Below are 18,353 nucleotides of genomic sequence, written 5' to 3' on the forward strand. Positions count from 1 at the left end.
AAAATTTGAGATTACAAATAATTGATTATTGTCCAGCAGTGTATTTGATTTCTTATAGGAAATTCAAAGAGATAAGAAAAAATTCATAGTAAAAAAATATAGATATAATTATGCATACATAGGCCTACATAAAAATTATTGTATTTGACATTTCTGTCACTTCTGAAATGATGGCTTAGCCCCGGTGTGACAAAATGTTAGCCTGTACATAATACTTTTAAGGCTCTTTTTAAAATCTTGGCTCACATAAATTTCTACACATGCCATGTCATGACAAAGCATCATTAAACTAGCATCTAACAATGGACAAAAATTTTTTTTTTACTAGTTAGTTTTTTCTCTATTCTATGGTTCTGTAACCATAAAGGCTGTTGTGTTATTTGCCCCCTGACTAAGCATTTAAAGGGGTCATATGATGTTTTTTTAAAGATCATTATTTTGTGTATTTGGTGTAACAGAATATGTTGACATGCTTTAATGTACAAAAAACACATTATTTTTCAAATACTGTACATTATTGTAGGTCCTCTATGCCCCAACTCTCTCAAATGAGTCATTTTCTACAAAGTCCCTCCCTCTGACAAGCGCAGTCTGCTCTGGTGACCCATTGTATTGTGATTGGCTGAACACTACAAGCACTTGTCGGAAATGTAAAGCCCTTTCCATAATCGCGAGCTTCATCTTTCAAAATAAATGCAAAGACAGTTAGTAATTTCCTTAGTTTTACCATCAGTTCAAGCCTGAAAGAGGAACAGAGTCACGTGACAGACACAGTGATGAAGCTCGTATGTGTTTGCAGTACACAAGCCACGGACGGTTAAGACAGCTGACTCCACTGTGTGACTCTCTCTCTCTCTCTCTCTCTCTCTCTCTCTCTCTCTCTCTCTCTCTCTCTCTCTCTCTCTCTCTCTCTCTCACACACACACGCAAAACTCCGCATTTGAACAGTCAATAGCAAATACTTAAACTAATAACAAAACATACTTACAGTAATTGATTCAGAAGCACCAGATTGTCGTAGCAAAGGTTCACAAAACGGTCATCCATAAAATGCGTTGCTGTTCTGTTGTACGTAATCTTAAAGATTCCTAAATGCATCTACTTTCGGAAGGTCAAATAAAGTGCTTTTGCTGTCGTCTAGAAACACACAGCATCTCCCTGACATGCTGCTTCAACACTAACTGCAGTTACTGAAACCACAACTTCTTTCTTTGTGCGAACATTTGGGTGGCATTACGCAAATATTTCCACATAGTGACGTAGACATGTGGGAGCGTGTTTAAACAAGACATTTTAGGGGACCGTGGCAGAGTCTTACCTTTGATAAAGAATATCTCTTTGGATCTGGGACTTTAGTCTTTGCAACTTTACAGATCGTCTTCATGCACCAAGAGCTTGTAACACTCCAAAGAGAAAGGAAAAATTGAAATCGCATCATATGACCCCTTTAAAGAATATTGGGGAAGCGCTTAAATAATCCTGTGAATGCACTTAAAGAATGCAGAATCAAAAAGTGTTAATCGAATCGAATGTAATTGTGAGTAGTGGAGAGAAGCTTAAAGCTGTATCTTTTTTTTTTTTATCTGATAAAAATAAAGACTTTGAAAGCGATATAAAGGATGCAATACTACTATATAGGTACTCAAGATTAACATGAGATTGGCTGAAACGGTTTGCGTTATGTCCCCTTTTAGAAACTAAGTGGGATGTGTATCCAGTTGTTTAGTTGACATTTCCCTGTCATCTAAAGAAGTTTTAAATGTTGCTGAGTTTAACGGTTCAAAAACACACTGGTTCATTTTTCCTTTTCCTAAAATCAGAAAAATGTTGTTGAGCTCAAATGCTGATGATGTCACAGTGATTAATATTGGTGGGCATGACTTATCACTCATTCACTCCATCCACATTCTCACGGTTCAACAGCGGCATCTCTACAGCTGCTGATTCATTCACTTGTTTTCCTGTGGATTCTGAAAGAAAATACAGAGACAATCACAGAAACTGAAAAGAGAGAAAGAAACAATTTTGCATGTACATCTAGCTACGCAATTATAATATAGCTAATTATACTGAAAATCCAAGAAAGACAAAAACCAAGTCTCTGTGAGCGCCGGAAAATATTTTTACAGTATGATATCTTGGTCTATTATTTACAAAAATTATTGAGACTTTTTCATTTTAGTGTTGGCTTGAGAAGATGCAGTAGATGGAGGGGAATATTTTCAGAAGGGAAGATTTTAGTCTGTTCCTCACAAAAAGCATTTTAAGACCTACGGACTATTTAATTATAGTGTTTTGTCTTTTATTGATTGACAAACTGAACACAAACTGTTCCTGTTGGGATTAATTTTGTTAGGCTGCTCTAGTGTAACATGGAACAGTTTTACCTTATAAAGAGCATTTTGTCCAATGGAAAGGTTCCATGGATGTTAACTGTTAAATGCCCATAGAGAACCTTTATTTTTAAGAGTGTATTGTGTAAATAAATATTTAGCTGTTGAAATAAATATTGTTCTACTCACCAGTGACAGACACATTGAATCTCCTGAATGTGGTCTTTTCACTGTTGATGATCTGTAGTTTAAAATGTCCAGAGTCTGCGGTTTTGATGTTTCTGATGCTCAGAGATCCAGTCTTCTCGTCCAGCTTCAGTCTGCCTGTAAATCTCTCACCAATAGTTATTCTTGGATCAGCTCTAACAACAAGACAGTTTTCAGCTCCAAACGTCCACAGTATCTCATCCGCTCTCTGTATTTTAGTTCTGGTCTCTAGAGTGACAGAACCTCCCTTCACCACTGACACTTTCATCACTACATGTCAAAACACACAGAAACAGAAATACAGGAGAGAAAAATGCAAATTAGTTTAGTTTCCATTTACATGAAATTCTAACTCAGTTTGGCATATTCGTAGATGACATTTTGTTTTGTTAGTCTTATCTTTGACAATCTCATCCTGTCAAAGATGATACAGTATATAAAAATATAAATATAAATACTTGTATAAAAAGGTTTACTGTTGTAAGGAACGTGATCATAATAAATGTGGTACTGTATATGTGTGGACTTATATTTAATATTTAAATCTATAGAAATCATGTCATTTCTGTAATATGAGTTGCTTTCTAATGTTTGTTTTTAACAGTATATTAGTGTCTTTATAGAAATTTTGTAATATATGTTATCTTGAAAATGACAAATACAATTTTATATCCATTTTAAATGGATAACAATATACTGTATGTAATATTGTCAGGCAAATTGAAAAAGTGTGTTTTATTGGGGTATATTAAATTTAAATGAACATTAAATGACCTATAATCATTTCATAGAATTATATGTACACGAACACCATAGTTATACAAATGAACTAGATAAATACATTTATTTCCATATAAAATGAATGGAAACTGATAGAAAAATAAAAGTTTTTAAAAATCCTTAATCTGTGGCTAAACGTTTATCTCTTAAACATTTTGCAAGCATGGTCTAGAGCTGATGTGTGCAAAGTTTTGTGAAGGTCTGACAAAAAACCTAGGAGGAGTTAAAAAATAATAATTTATACAAATTAGAATGTAGGATGAAGTTTTTAGATAATATAAGTTATTTAATTCCATTGCACTTTGTCTTAAATTGAGATTATCTAATCTAATCACACAGTCCAGTATCATAGATCTACTTACTTTTGACAGTAACAATGAATCTCCTGTTGATTTTTCTGTTTTCGCTGCTTATTTGTAGTATATAGAGTCCAGAGTGAATACTCATGGTGTTATTGATGGTGAGATTTCCAGTCTTATAATCCAGCATCAGTTTGCTTCTGAATCTTTCATCAAAACCATCAAATGTCCCTTTGGTCTCTCCACTGATTACAGCAATGAGATCGTTGTCATCATGATACCACCACTGTACCATATCATCGTTCTTTAGGACAGTTTCAGTCTTCAGAGTGACAGACTCTCCATCTGCCACTGACACTTCCTTAATTGGTTCTGCAGTGAAATGTGTTTATGAAATCAAGCTAAACTTTACAAAGAGATTATACATAATTGTCACTTTGTGACATAAGGTGGATTTATACTGTTTAACTGTTGTCCTTAAACATGTACGTATCAAGTCTTAAGTCACTTTTAAAATCGAATGATCTGTCCATCCACTTAACTGATCTTGTCAATCAGTTCAAAGAAAGATTATTCTCTTCTTGTTAAGACCCATGGAAATTTAGCAGCCAAGTAAAGATAGACTGTGGGGCCAGGTCTGTAATTTATTATGTAAATGTCAAAAGGCTATAAGGATCTCTGAGACAAGCCTAAATGATCATCAGTGATCTTATGCAGATGCTACATAGGTGTATATGACTATCTTCTTTCAGTATTTGGAGTTACATTAAAAACTATAAAGCTTGGAAGAGCCAGGATATTTTTATATAATTCACATTATGTTCTTATGAAAAGTGTGGGAATTTGTCATATGAACATTTTCTTGCAGGAATATTGATTTTAAAAAATGAAAATTTACGAACAAGTTTAGAGCCACATGAAAACATTTATGTGCAGAAGTCATATACTCCTTGTTTAACTGTTCATCTTGCTGTATCAGCTGTAATACTCACCCACTTGTTTTTGTAGTTCAGAGATCTTGCGGCGATAGTAAATCACAACAGCAGCTACAACTGCAGCCACAAGCAGAACAGCTAAAACAATCCCTGCTATAAAACCTGGAGACAGACCTGAATCTGGAACAGCTGAAGACAGATTTGTGTGTGTAAACGTACTTGGCAATAAAGCTCTTTCGTATTCTGATTTTCATACAGTGATTGTGATTTTATGAAAATACTGAAAAGATCATGAATAAATATACAAATTAAGTCCTTTGGTCACTACAGTGAAACATTTTATTTTTATATTTGAAATTTTAATTTTGGATTTTGTTTTATGCTTTTGTCTTTTTTTTTTAAATAGCTTATAATTATTTTTATTTCGGATTAAGTCATTTTAAGACTTAGACATAAACTTATTTATTTCAGCTACAAAGTTGTAAATAAAGCAATATTACTTGAGTACTTTTTACGTTTTTCCAAATTTTATGTTTAATTCAATGTGATGCCATTTTTTGTAAGTGCTTGTGAAATTTACTAACAATTTCTGAGTGAATACTGTTTCTACACCAAGTTTTTTTTTTTTTTTCATTAAATGTATATAATTTATTTTATTTCAACTACCAAAACACTTTTTAATCATTCTAGGCTTATTTAACAATAACAACACTGAAATCGACTGAAAAGTTTTGTGCAATTTAAACTATATATTAAAATCTCATTTGAAAAACATCATATCATCGTATCACCCAGTCCTGTCCATTATTTGTATCTGTAACCATATAAAACGAAATATTCCTAATTGGTCCAAGTATCTAAATGCTGACAAGTCTGTCAATACTTGCTTTATAAAGACTCACCACTGACAGAAAGAAGGAATCGCTGCGAGCTCTCGCTGCCTCTGATCTGTACTTCATAAAGTCCAGAGTCTGTGGTTCTGGTTTTCTTGATAGTTAGGGATCTAGATTCACTGAGCTTGAGTCGGTCTCTGAATCTCTCATCAGCATCATTTAATAAGGTCTCGTTAGATTCCACATCAATTTTAGCCAGGAGGAGGCCTTTATCTCCAAACCTCCACACAATCAGATCATCTCTCTGTACTTCAGAAACATCACACTGTAGAGTGACAGGATCTCCCTCCATCACTGACACTGACTTCACTCCATCTGTCTCACCAACCACATCTGGAAAACAAATCAAATCAGAGCTGGAATATTTTAACACTCTTTTTACAGTACAGTTTTACAGCAAGTGACGAACCAATGACAGTGACATTAAATATCTTCGTCGTAGTCTGTTTTCTAGAGACGGTGAGTTTATATTGTCCTGAGTGTTTGATTCTGGTCTTTCTGATGGTGAGAGTTCCAGTCTTTTGATCCACCTGCAATCTGCCTCTGAATCTCGCATCATCGGTGACAAAAAATGAAGTTAGATCCTGCTTCCTTGTTATTTGAGATATGATGGAGTCTTTACGTCCAAACAGCCATAGTATAGTATCATCGTTCAGTACTTCAGTAAGATTTGTGTGCAGAGTAACAGAATCTCCCTCCATTACTGACACGGTCTCATCTGTTTCTGCACCAAACGCACCTACAGAACATAAATGAACAATTATAGATATAGATTGATCTGGTAACATACTAGTAACCTCCATTTCAAATGAAAACACTGTCTGAGACAGACACTGCATTACTGTTCAGATTATGAATACAAAAAATGTGAAAATTAAAATATAAAAGTAATAATTACTGTAACCATAAGTTCTTCAGTGTGGCAGATATTTTGGTCCAAAAGAGTTACTTTCCATTGGCTAAACATCAATGTAACCTTCGACATTGACCGAACTGTGTTTATTATCAGCACAGATGTAAACATACTAGTGTTTGTTAGGCTAAATTTGGAAATCTCTGCCCAAATTTCAGATCAACTGTCTATTAATGAAGAAAAAGACTGTTAACTTAAAGAGTGATGTTGTTTAGGAAACCTGAGCCTATGGAAGCTTGTTTTGGGCAATTAATAAAAAATAATCAAACAATTCTGACTTTTTTTCTCACAACTGTCAGTCTAAATCTCACAATTCTAACTTCTTTTCTCACAGTTTAATGATATAGACTCACAATTCTGACTTTCTTTCTCAGAATTGCATGATATAAACTCACAATTCTGACTTTTTTTCTCAGAATTGCATGATATAAACTCACAATCCTGACTTTTTTCTCAGAATTGCATGATATAAACTCACAATTCTGACTTTTTTTTCTCAGAATTGCATGATATAAACTCACAATTCTGACTTTTTTTTCTCAGAATTGCATGATATAAACTCACAATTCTGACTTTTTTCTCAGAATTGCATGATATAAACTCACAATTCTGACTTTTTTCTCAGAATTGCATGATATAAACTCACAATTCTGACTTTTTTCTCAGAATTGCATGATATAAACCCACAATTCTGACTTTTTTCTCAGAATTGCATGATATAAACTCACAATTCTGACTTTTTTCTCAGAATTGAATGATACAAACTCGCAATTCTTACTTTTTTTTCTCTCAGAATTGTGAGATATAAACTCACAATTCTGACTTTTTTCTCAGAAATGCATGATATAAACTCACAATTCTGACTTTTTTCTCAGAATTGTATGATATAAACTCACAATTCTGATTTTTTTTCTCAGAATTGTATGATATAAACTCGCAATTCTGACTTTTTTCTCAGAATTGCATGATATAAACTCACAATTCTGACTTTTTTTCTCAGAATTGCATGATATAAACTCACGATTGTGAATTTTTAGTCAGAATACACTCACAATTGTGAAAAAGGTCAAGATTGTGACTTCAGGCCTATATCCTGCAATTCACAATAGCACTCTATTTTGAGTTTATATTTTCTGTGAGAAGTCGGAATTGCGAGATAAACTCTCAATAAGAAGTCAGAATTGTGAGTTTGTCTTAAAATTCTTTATTTTTCACAATTGCAAGTTTATATTGTGCAATTCTGACTTAATAACTCACAATTGCGAGTTTATATCTTGCAGTTGCAAGTTAATATCTTGCGATTCTAAGAAAAAAGTCAGAATTGTGAGATAAATTTTCAATTATGAGTAAAAATTCTGAATTGTGAGTTGATGCATAGATTTTGGAAGAACTCCAAAGAAGTCAAATATATAATTGAAAATAATCTATATATACTCATCTATGCTGAAGGCATTATGTAAATTAAACAATTTGGGGTAAATATGATGTACTTTAATGAAAGTGGTGCTCTCTCTGCTTTCAATTTAAGGTTAAATACTTAATCTTCTGTATCTTGCAGTGTAATATTCAACATAGGCTGTACATTATCACAGCTGCATGTCAAGATTATTTCAACAAAATGTGAAGTAAAATGTCAATCAGCAACAATTGACATTCTGGACAAAAAAAAATAAAAAATAAAATAAAAAATAGTCAGTTGGTGCCACCCTGAACACCTCTCCACTGCTAATATTGTCTGCAGTATGCATCATTAAACCCAATGTGTTAATACAGACAAATTCCACATTTTCTTGAGTTTTTATTTATTTATTTATTTATTTTAACACAATTGCATACAAATTTCAGAATCATCTGCTCGACTGTGTATAGTATGCGCCAATAAAGTGTAGGTAGGCTATACTGAATTTGGTTCTCTGTTTACCTTGGTACATTAAACATTCTCTGCTGCGCCTTGCTGCAGAACACAGGATGTGCGCGTGAACATATGTAAGACCTTTTGCGCAGATGTCGACGGCGACGACAGTGATCTGAATGCGTAACGGTGCTTGCAATGATGACTTAAACGAAACCAAAAGTAACTTCAAAGAGAGAAATCCACTTACCGTCCAAAAGCATTAAGAAAAGATACTGTAGTAACATTCTCTGTTTGTTTTTGTAGAGCTGTGTAGATTCCGAATGTTGCTAATATAGATAATCAATGAAGATTTAGGCAAGACATAATTCGGTTCCTCTAATCTCCACAGTGTTCGTCATTCATGAGCCGCACACAACTGCGAATGACTCACAAACACACACTAAACTAACGGAGAGACAACTGAGAATCCTGGCTTTTATCAAGTATGTGAGTGAAATTTGAGCAGTGCATTTATCCATGAAAGATAGTGACGAGCGAGCAGAGCACTCGCTTGCCGTAGACAGAGCATCCGAGTGGGCGTGCCCGCATACATGTAATAGCCCCGCCCCTTATTGAACTTGGTCAAAAGGGTTTGCTTATTTGACTTTTTCAACAAATATATTGTACTAATTTTGATATTTAGACAATTTAGAAATTGTGTTTTAATACACTGCCAGTCAAAAGGTTTTGATTCCAAAGGATTAAATTAAAATTAGGTTTAATTTAATCCTGTGATTCCAAAACTGAATTTTCAGCATCATTATTCCAGTCTTCAGTGTCACATGATGCTTCAGATATCATTCTAATATTCTGATTTGCGGCTCAAAAAAAAAAAAAAACATTTCTTCTTATAATTATAATGTTGAAAACAGTTTACATTTTTTTTTAGGTTTCTTTCATGAATAGAAAGTTCAGAAGAACAGCATTTATCTGAAATAGAAGTCTTTTGTAACATTATAAATGTCTTTATCGTCACTTTTGATCAATTTAAAGCATCCTTGCTAAATGTTACAGAAGCTTTTTATCTGATGAATAATTGATGAATTAAAATTAAAACATTAAAATTAAATTGATTAATTTTTATTTCTTTCTATTCATCAAAGAATCCTGATGTACTCGACTGTTTTAAATATTGATAATAATAATAATAACAACAAATATGTTTCTTGAACAGAAAATGAGCATATTAGAGTAATGATGCTGAAAATGTTGATCACAGGAATAAATTACATTTTAAAATATCTATTCAAATCGAAAGCACTGATTTTAAATAGTAAAAGTATTTCACAATATTACTGCTCTTGCTGTACTTTGTATCAAATAAATGGAGGCTTGGTGAGCAGAAGAGACTTCTTTAAAAAACATTAAAAATCTTACTGTTCAAAAACTTGAGTGGTGGTTTGTATGAATTGTAGGTTTATTAAATCTATGGTATTTAAGTCATTTTAAGATTAAATAACATTCTTTGTTAACAAATTGAAATGAGCTATTATTCATTTGTGGGCCTGTTAAGTCATTTATATGAAGAACTTCTGTTTTATAACGCTGATCATTAATTACACAAATTGAAATCAATGTTATAATATTCAACATGCATTAAGCTAATTTAAGGTCATTTTTTACAGTAGCATTTAATTTTCTCAGTATAAAAAATTACATTTGTCCATGATCCAGTCAGTAACTGTAACTGGTCTGCTCAGTAAGATAAAAGCCATCTGATCCACAGATCATGGTTTATATTTTACTTCTGTTCACACATGAAATAAGTGCTGAAGACACATTACTGGAGAGGAACAAATCAGTTCAGTACCGCTCATGAGCTTTATGGACCCTTGACTATGGGGAACAGAAACTGATTTATTATGCTTACCCCATTGCCTAAACATATTCCTGTTTGTTCTCCATGTGTTTGGTGTTGATACAGAAGAAGTGAAGACAATATCAGTGATGAAGGGAGATTCGGTCACTCTACACACTGATGTTACTGAAGTACAGAAATATTTGTTCATACAGTGGATGTTTGGAAACACTCGAATAGCTGAAGTCACACAAACCAGCTCAACATGTGATGGTCCTGATGGGAGATTCAGAGGCAGACAGCTGGATCAGACTGGATCTCTGACCATCACAAACACCAGAACCACAGACTCTGGACTTTATCAACTAAACATTTTGAGCCAAGAGACCAGCTAGCTACATGAGTTTCAATCTTACAGTCTATGGTAAGATAATTACAGTATAATTAGCCCATCGTTTGAATTATATCTTTGCCATTGTAATATTTTAAAATGTTCTGTTCATTTCAAAATTAATTTAAGATACCAATGTGTGTGTGTGTGTTAAATGTATTTAAATAGAAACGCAAAAAACGACTCAGGGCTGCACAATTATTGTTATACATAATTAATATTACAATAACAACTGCTGTGATTAAGAAACTGAACTGAAGTACTAAATTAAGTTAAAGCAGTTCTGCTTTAGTGAGTGTTTGAGTGTTTTATGTTTCACTTCTGTTTGCACATGAAAGTGAATGTTGAAGAAAACACACACTGAACTCCTGAACTTTTATTGTTATTCATCTTTTATAAGATTTAAAGTCGTGTTTTACTACAATTCATTCAACATTCATATTAAAGAAAACATCTGCAATACAGATTTAAATAGTTCAACTTTTTAAAAAACACATCATGAGACCATGTATTTTGTGTGTGTGTGTTTGTGCGTGTGTGTGTGTGTGTGTGTGTGTGTGTGTGTTTCCATTCTGCTGACCTGTGTCTCACATATTTAAATGCAAAAATGTGAATGGCCTCATAGTCTGACAAAATATGTTTCTATTTGTTCTCTAGATGTGGCACATGAAATGAAGTCAGTGTCAGTGATGAAGGGAGATTCTGTCACTCTACACACTGATGTTACTGAAACAGAAATATTTGTTGGTACAGTGGATGTTTGAAAGCACTCGAATAGCTGAAGTCAACAGACTCATGCAGACTAGCTCTAAATATGATGGGAGATTCAAAGACAGACTGCAGCTGGATCAAACCGGATCTCTAATCATCACAAGCACCAGAACCACAGACTCTGGACTTTATCAACTAACAATTGTCAGCAGAGAGACCAGCTTCATGAATTATAATGTTACTGTCTATGGTGAGTAGAAAATTACATCATAATTTGCCCTTCCTCTGAATTGTATCTTTGTCATTGTAATATTTTAAAATGGTTCTTTTCAGTATTCCTTAAATCCATATTTTATGATATTGAAGAGATTAATTCCATTTAAAATGACATCACTGCAAAATCTGTCATCCACAAATCTCCACAAACTTCTTTATCATCAGAAAGATCGTCAAGCTCAAATTGTGTGTCGTCCAGCTGTGCAGCTGTGCAGTGAGCCGTTCAGACTGAAGATACCAGCATTGCTGAACTCTATCAGCCGAGTTTAGGTACGTCACGCCATCATATAAGTGTTTGTCTACAGAACATAACGCTCTTGTATGTGTTCAGGCATGTCAGTATGATACTAGCTTTTGTGAAAGCACAGAAGCTAAAACCCACTGTTAAGGCTTGTTCACACCTAGATCGATAGAATTGTTCTGAATTTAAGTGAATAGCAGAGTCCACACCACAACTATAACCATAATGGCATCGAGAAACAATATAATTGGAATCACTTTCAGAACCTTTTTTTTCCAGCTGATGAATGATTAAAAACACTGACAGGCAATCACAATCCACCCACCTGTAAAGAGCTCAAGCATTAAAAGTGACAGAATAAGCATAACATTGTCGTTAGTTGGTATATGGACAATAATTTAGTTATCAATATTATCGTTCTTGGTGTGAACGGGTCTCTAGTTTAAGGAGACACTGAATCAGTTTTGGGCCAAACATGGTGTTGATTCATGTTACTGCTTGTGGGTGCGTGATTATTGACAACATATTCCAGTTAAGACCAGTAAAAATGATTTTTATCAAAACTTACATTGTATTTACAGATATACAGCATGACCTGTTTGTGCTTGAGGACTGGGTAAATTTGCATGCATTTTCTTCGATGATTTAACAGGAACAGAGAACGGACAGCAGATATGTGACAGAGAAGTGAAGTGTGTTTTCTGGTGTTTGGGTGAGTGGGTGGTGGGGGGGGGGGGGGGGGTTGGTTAACCCCATGCTTTTCTAGAGATCATTACCACTCAAGGCAAAAAAAAAAAAAAAAAAAAAAAAAACATAATGGAGAATCACATAATCAGACAGATTCCTCAGGGAGTCCTAAAAATGATCTATAGTCATTTATGTTAGCCATGCAATCCTAGCTAATGTTATTTAGCTAAGCAAGGAAAGTGTGCATGCAAATATGCACAAAGTTTATGGATGCTGTAAGTCTTTTGAAATGGATGCAATATGTCTATTTGAAAGAGAAATAAATGCACAAATCTGTTTCAGTGCTTTTTTTTTTTTTTCATTTCAGATTGCATTCACTGTTGTGGTTTTACTGAAGCTGTGATCCGATTGGCTCTCTCTGCTCTGGTGGCCGTGGCTGCTGTTGCTGTGCTGCTTTATGACATCAGGGCCAGTATTCACAAAACATTTTATCTTAGCACTAAGAATTCTCCTAAATAGCAGTAAAAGTTTTTAGCTAAGAGTTTTCTTTTAAAGGGATCATGTGATTCGATTTAAAGTTTTCTATCTTTGGAGATAGAACAGATCCCTAAAGTCTCAAACCCAAAGGGTTTTTATAAAAGTCCACACCCTCCTAAAATGCCTCGTTCAAACACATGTCTACGTCACGATGTGGAAAGATTTGCATAATGCCCAAATGTTCACGCAAAGAAAGATTGTTGCTTCCACCGCAGCTGCCATGTTGTGGAGACGCTGTGTTTCGTTGTGAAAGTGAAACTACTTTGTTTGGTCTTCCAAAAAAGGACACAACTAGAAATCAGTGGTTAAGTTGCATTTACAACACTGTTGCAGAACAGTTCAAACCAAATATTTAGATGTGTGCAGCGCATTTTACAGAGGACTGTTTCCTGATCTGCCGGCTGTTCTGACTCACAGTCTGTAAGTATGTTTTCATATTTAAAGAATTTGCCAATGATGATTCAAACGCGAGTTTTGAGCAGTGTAGGGTAGCACTTGTTTGTCGTTTCTCCAATCACAAATGCAGACATGGTTTTATGTTTACGCGGCACGATGCAACGCAATGTGTAAAAAGACAGTAAAAGTCTTTATAATCAGTAATTATGTCATGCTATGTCAATATTAAACTGCATAAACACATTGCATTGCACAAAATACACAAAATAATGTTCTTTTTAGCAACATCATATGACCACTTTAACTTTAAAAAAAAGCTTTTTTAATTACTAAATCAACATTTTTACTAAATAAACAGTTCTATGCTCTTTGTGTTGTGTTCCAGTCATGATGAAAAAATAATTGTTGTTATAAGCATTTTTTTTATAGTAATAGTAAAAAAAGAAGCAGAAGAACAGGATGAATTCACAAATTATAGATACATAGAAACAAACAAAAACGTTTCAATTGGTCAATGCTAGGAAGTTCTGCAGGAACATATTCAGTCTTCTGAACATAGTAACTCGTCTTTTTTTCTGTAAATCCAAGGGACTCTTTATTATAATCTCATTACAATTTTTGTACTCCCAGGGATTGGTAGATGTTAAGATTTCTGATGTTGGAAGATGTGGGTCGATAGATTTAGTGATATTTATTTATTTTTATATATTTTGTTTCAATACGTTTATATTGGTTATTTTTGGTTATACAATTTTTGTACTTTAACATTCTAATGTAAACCCTTAATTGTTTTACTACTTACATCTTATCTCACACTTTTTGACCATTTACAGTGACGTTTGACAGTGACATTAGTCCAATTCCCAAACGAATGATTTTAGAGAATTGGTTCTTCTTAGTGAATCGAAAAAATATTGGTCAAACAGTGCAGTCTGACTCCCCTTTATCTCAAGTGACTTACAAATGAGGACGATAAAAGCAATCAAACCAACAAAAGTGCAACAATATTTAAGTTTAAAAATAATAATTAGTTGCACAATATTATACAGGCAGATTCAGCTCCTGGAGGGCCACCTGCAGCGTTTTGTTCCAACCCAAATTTAAACACACCTGAACCAGTTAATCGAGGTCTTCAGGATTACTAGGATTACTTCAGACAGGTGTGATGAAACTGGTTGCTGCGAGACTCTGGACACCGGCCTTTTAGTATCAGAGGGAGATGTTTAGATATCACAGGTTTTTCAAGATCAGCGCTTAACACTAAAAAAACCTCAAAGAAATCACTCTCATACCACAACACTTAAAACAGACAATTAAAAACATATTTTTTGAAAAATCTTTTTCCCACAAAAGAAAACGCCAGTTTTGAGTTTTGTCACATGCATGCATGAATTCTGCATTACTGTGAATACTTTCATCATAAACATAAACTACAGATACAGTGTAAGAGATTAATTTTGCCTTATGGCCAGCTTCACTGGTTGTAATGGAAGTTGCATAATTTGTGTTATAAACTAACATCATAAGGTGACATGTTTGTCTGTAGCCAGAATATGACGTGTTGTTTGTCCAAGCATAGACTGTTATTTTTGTATATAGGGAAAATATATATATATATATATATATATATATATATATATATATATATGTATATATATATATATAATATATATATTCTCTTAATCAACATTAGTAGTCATTATTACAATATCAAGAGTAATAATTAACAACAATTTTTGTCATAATATTGCAGCCCAATGAGTCCCTGTTTTTTAAAAAAGTATATACCATTTTAAATAGTTTGTTGTTATTGGTAGAAGTTTATATTTGATCGATTTTAGTAATTGGCTAAATTTAAGTATTTGACATAAAAGATAACACAAACACAATTAATAAGGTAGCCTAATTATAAAAATTATAAAAAATGAAGATTCAGTCCCATGGGGCAAATATCGCCCCTTAATGGAAAAGTTTATTTCTGCAGAAGTAGGCTAATGGTGCTTTCAGGGTTTGTATTTACCAGTTGGGAAGCAATGTTTATGATGTCAGGTGTGTTCAGGTGTCATTTTTATTTTAAAAGGTTTTCCCAAACTTTGAAATTAGGGATTTGTTCATGTATTGTGTAGCTGAAATATTAATGTTGTTTCAACATTAACTTGGAACATCAGATGGCAACACTCTTTTATTTTGACATTTCAGTTAATAGTATTTTCAGTGTTTTAGAATCAACACACTGATCCAAAAATATGATTGTTTTTAAATTAAAGATTGATTCAACAACAGTGATGTTGAATGAACATCACAATGTAACACAGAACAATATTAATTTTGTTCATTTCAATGCTGATTCAACAGTGCTGTAGAATGAACATCATTGATTCAATATTCTGTTGAAATCACAACCTTGTTTCTGCATTAACTTCGGATGCAAAAGTGATATTGAACCATCACTTTCCTTGTAACATTAATTCAATGCAATTAGCATTTGCGCATTAACACTGACTTAATATGTTTCAATGATTTCTTGTTATCTGGGGAGCGTTTTGAGCCTCCTTTCAGCAGGAACGGAATAGAGATTGTATAGTCAAAAATAAAGTATTAGGATGAAGAGGGAATTTTCAACTTTTTTTTCAATCGGGAATTTGCCCATTCTAGCACAACAAGAAATTATGATGTTATCTTATTAGGAAAATACCTTATGCTTAGAAACAGGGCCGAAGTGGGGCCTGTTTTCGGTCCATGATTTTAATGCCCAAGACCAGCCCAGTTATTTACAGATAAACAACAAATAACACACTGAACTTTTTTAGAAAACATTCTACAGTCAAACTTTTTAATAGGCACAGTGAAAAATGCTGCATATACAAATTAAAAAGTCAAATAAATAAAAATGAATATCAGATATGGATTAAACAATGTGTGCTCATATATAAAGTGTCATAAACACCACTGTATAAAAAGTACCAAAAGTAAATGGAGCAGACCAAATCTATTTTGGGAGTCCACTTTGAAAAACCCGTAAATAAACACACCTGAACAAGTTAATCAGGGTCTTCAAGATTATGGCTACTATACAGGCAGGTGAGTTTCAGGGTTGGAGTTGCGCCAGACTTTGGATCTTTAAAAATGTGGTTTCAAAAAGAGCTTTAAAAGCCTCCTGACTCACCAATTCAGTGCGTTTTTCCAGCAGACTCCATTGTGAGACCGCAGGTCGAGAGGATGACAGCTCGAGTGTGCTGCGCGTTGATCGTTGTTTTGTTGTGTCTCTCTGTATGCTTGAGCACAACAGATGCCAGGAGACTTGTCACAGGTGAGATCTTTTAACTTCATTAGAAGTAGGCTGAAAATATGTAAATAAGTAGGCTGCACATACAAAATATGACTTTAGGCACATGTCAGAACAAATAAATAGTAGGCAGATGTTCAGTTGAAGTTAAACTTTGTATATTGGTGTAGTTTAAATAGCCTAATAAGTTTATATCTAAATCGTAAGGTCTTGTGTGTTTATATTTTTTTCCATTGTACAAGGAAAACACAATGTTGAAAATGGGCATTATTTATTTATTTATTTATTTACAGTAAAACAAACCGTTCAGTTGGATGAAGAATTTATAGGTATGTATGCCATCACTACTGAAGTCTTTGTTAAATTTTCCAAATGATTTGTACTTTACCTGTTTAACAATTCTATTCAATTTGGCATGGGTGCTAATTATTACTTATAACATTAATGAAGTACTACTTAACAAGCTACTTGTTCAAATAGTCTGATCGCATGGTTTTAATTTGTTCTGTCTGTTTTGCTACAAACTTACTATATTTTGATTCATTTTTTTGTGTATGAAAATGCTTAAAATGTAGGTGCTTGTGATGGTACACTCAAAAATGGTGCTAAATGCCACTAAAAGTGGTTCATTGGCTTGTAATAATAGGAGAACCACTTTAAGTGCTATTTAGAACCTATCTTTTAAAAGTGCTATACAGCACCTTTGTCAAATGTAGATCCAGAGGTGCCATATTGCTTCAACAAAAATGGTGCTCATTTTGGTATTATATGGCACCTATACCTAATTATTTGACTACATAACAGCAGTTAATATATGAACACAGGACCTCATTCATAAAACACAAGCAGAACATTTGTGTGTGTAAAAGCCAATTCATGAAAATGCTGCTATTTTCAAAATGTTAGTTTGTATGAAAGAAACCTACCATGTGTAAACTGCATTTTGATGCACTACCATAATATTTATTTACTTATTTATTTTGGTAGCTGACAGTTGAAAACTGTTCAACTGTAAAACCCAGCGCTCGCCCTATTCGGACAGTAATTGTTTCTCAGGGGGATGTAAGTGATTTTCATCATTTACAGGGAGTAGTCGGTGATTTAATTGTCGTCCAAAGGGTGTCAGTGTTTTTCTCTCACCACCCCCGTATAAATCCCCGGCCAAATTCAAAGAAGAAGAAATCAAAATTCAGTGCGTAAACCATTTTTGAGCACTCCCGAAAACCGTAAGGTAGCTACGTTAACTGTTGTTCTTCGGTGTAATTTGCAAACACATTTATTTCTGAAATGCTGGAAAGTAAAGAACAATTCTCGCAAACATAACTGGGTCTTTATTAGCAGTAGCAGGATGAGAAGTTTTAAAATGTGTATTATATATATTTTCACAAAAGTGATTAGAAGAAAAGCACGCAAACATTCGAAATGGGTCTTTATTATGGCAGTAGCAGGATGCAAGCTTAAGGACTTGCAACTCGACTTGGAACTTGCCCGTCTTGACTCGGGACTCGAGATTCGAGACTTACTTGTGACTTGCAAAACAATGACTTGATTGGAGGATTACTTGTCTGTGAAAAAGCAGAAATCACAGTCTGAGCACAAATATGCACATACTTTTTGCTTCCCTTCTGGTGGTCGGCCCATATACAACGAGGACTGGTGCAGTCCGAGATTTGTACTTACTCTCTATCCCCATACAAACACGATAAGGTGAACCGATACAACCGCTGCCACACAATGTGCTGTCTGTGTCTTGCGGATACATTGCATTCCTGTCTT

The 18,353-nt window shown here is 34.0% G+C and overlaps 1 protein-coding gene and 1 long non-coding RNA gene across 3 annotated transcripts; one reads left to right on the forward strand and one right to left on the reverse strand.

The window, feature by feature from the left end:
* Nucleotides 1-1,726: 1,726 nt before the first annotated feature.
* LOC109046399 lies at nt 1,727-8,788 on the reverse strand. Its single transcript, XM_042712336.1, has 7 exons — nt 8,463-8,788; nt 5,857-6,186; nt 5,457-5,780; nt 4,612-4,743; nt 3,683-3,991; nt 2,523-2,810; nt 1,727-1,970 (listed from the first exon to the last, which is right to left on the reverse strand). Exons 1-7 carry the CDS (start codon nt 8,497-8,499, stop codon nt 1,885-1,887), a joined length of 1,506 nt encoding a protein of 501 aa, XP_042568270.1. The 5' UTR covers nt 8,500-8,788; the 3' UTR covers nt 1,727-1,884.
* Nucleotides 8,789-10,144: 1,356 nt separating this feature from the next.
* LOC109046417 lies at nt 10,145-12,994 on the forward strand. Of its 2 annotated transcripts, none has more exons than XR_002010548.2 (5): nt 10,145-10,476; nt 11,101-11,404; nt 11,596-11,700; nt 12,253-12,383; nt 12,726-12,994. It is a non-coding gene; the product is annotated as an uncharacterized LOC109046417 (long non-coding RNA). The 2 variants fall into 2 exon arrangements; XR_002010549.2 differs by having other exon boundaries at nt 12,324-12,383.
* The last annotated feature ends 5,359 nt before the right edge of the window (nt 12,995-18,353 follow it).

This window comes from Cyprinus carpio, chromosome A22 (assembly GCF_018340385.1).
Source record: "Cyprinus carpio isolate SPL01 chromosome A22, ASM1834038v1, whole genome shotgun sequence".
NCBI classification, from domain to species: domain Eukaryota; kingdom Metazoa; phylum Chordata; class Actinopteri; order Cypriniformes; family Cyprinidae; genus Cyprinus; species Cyprinus carpio.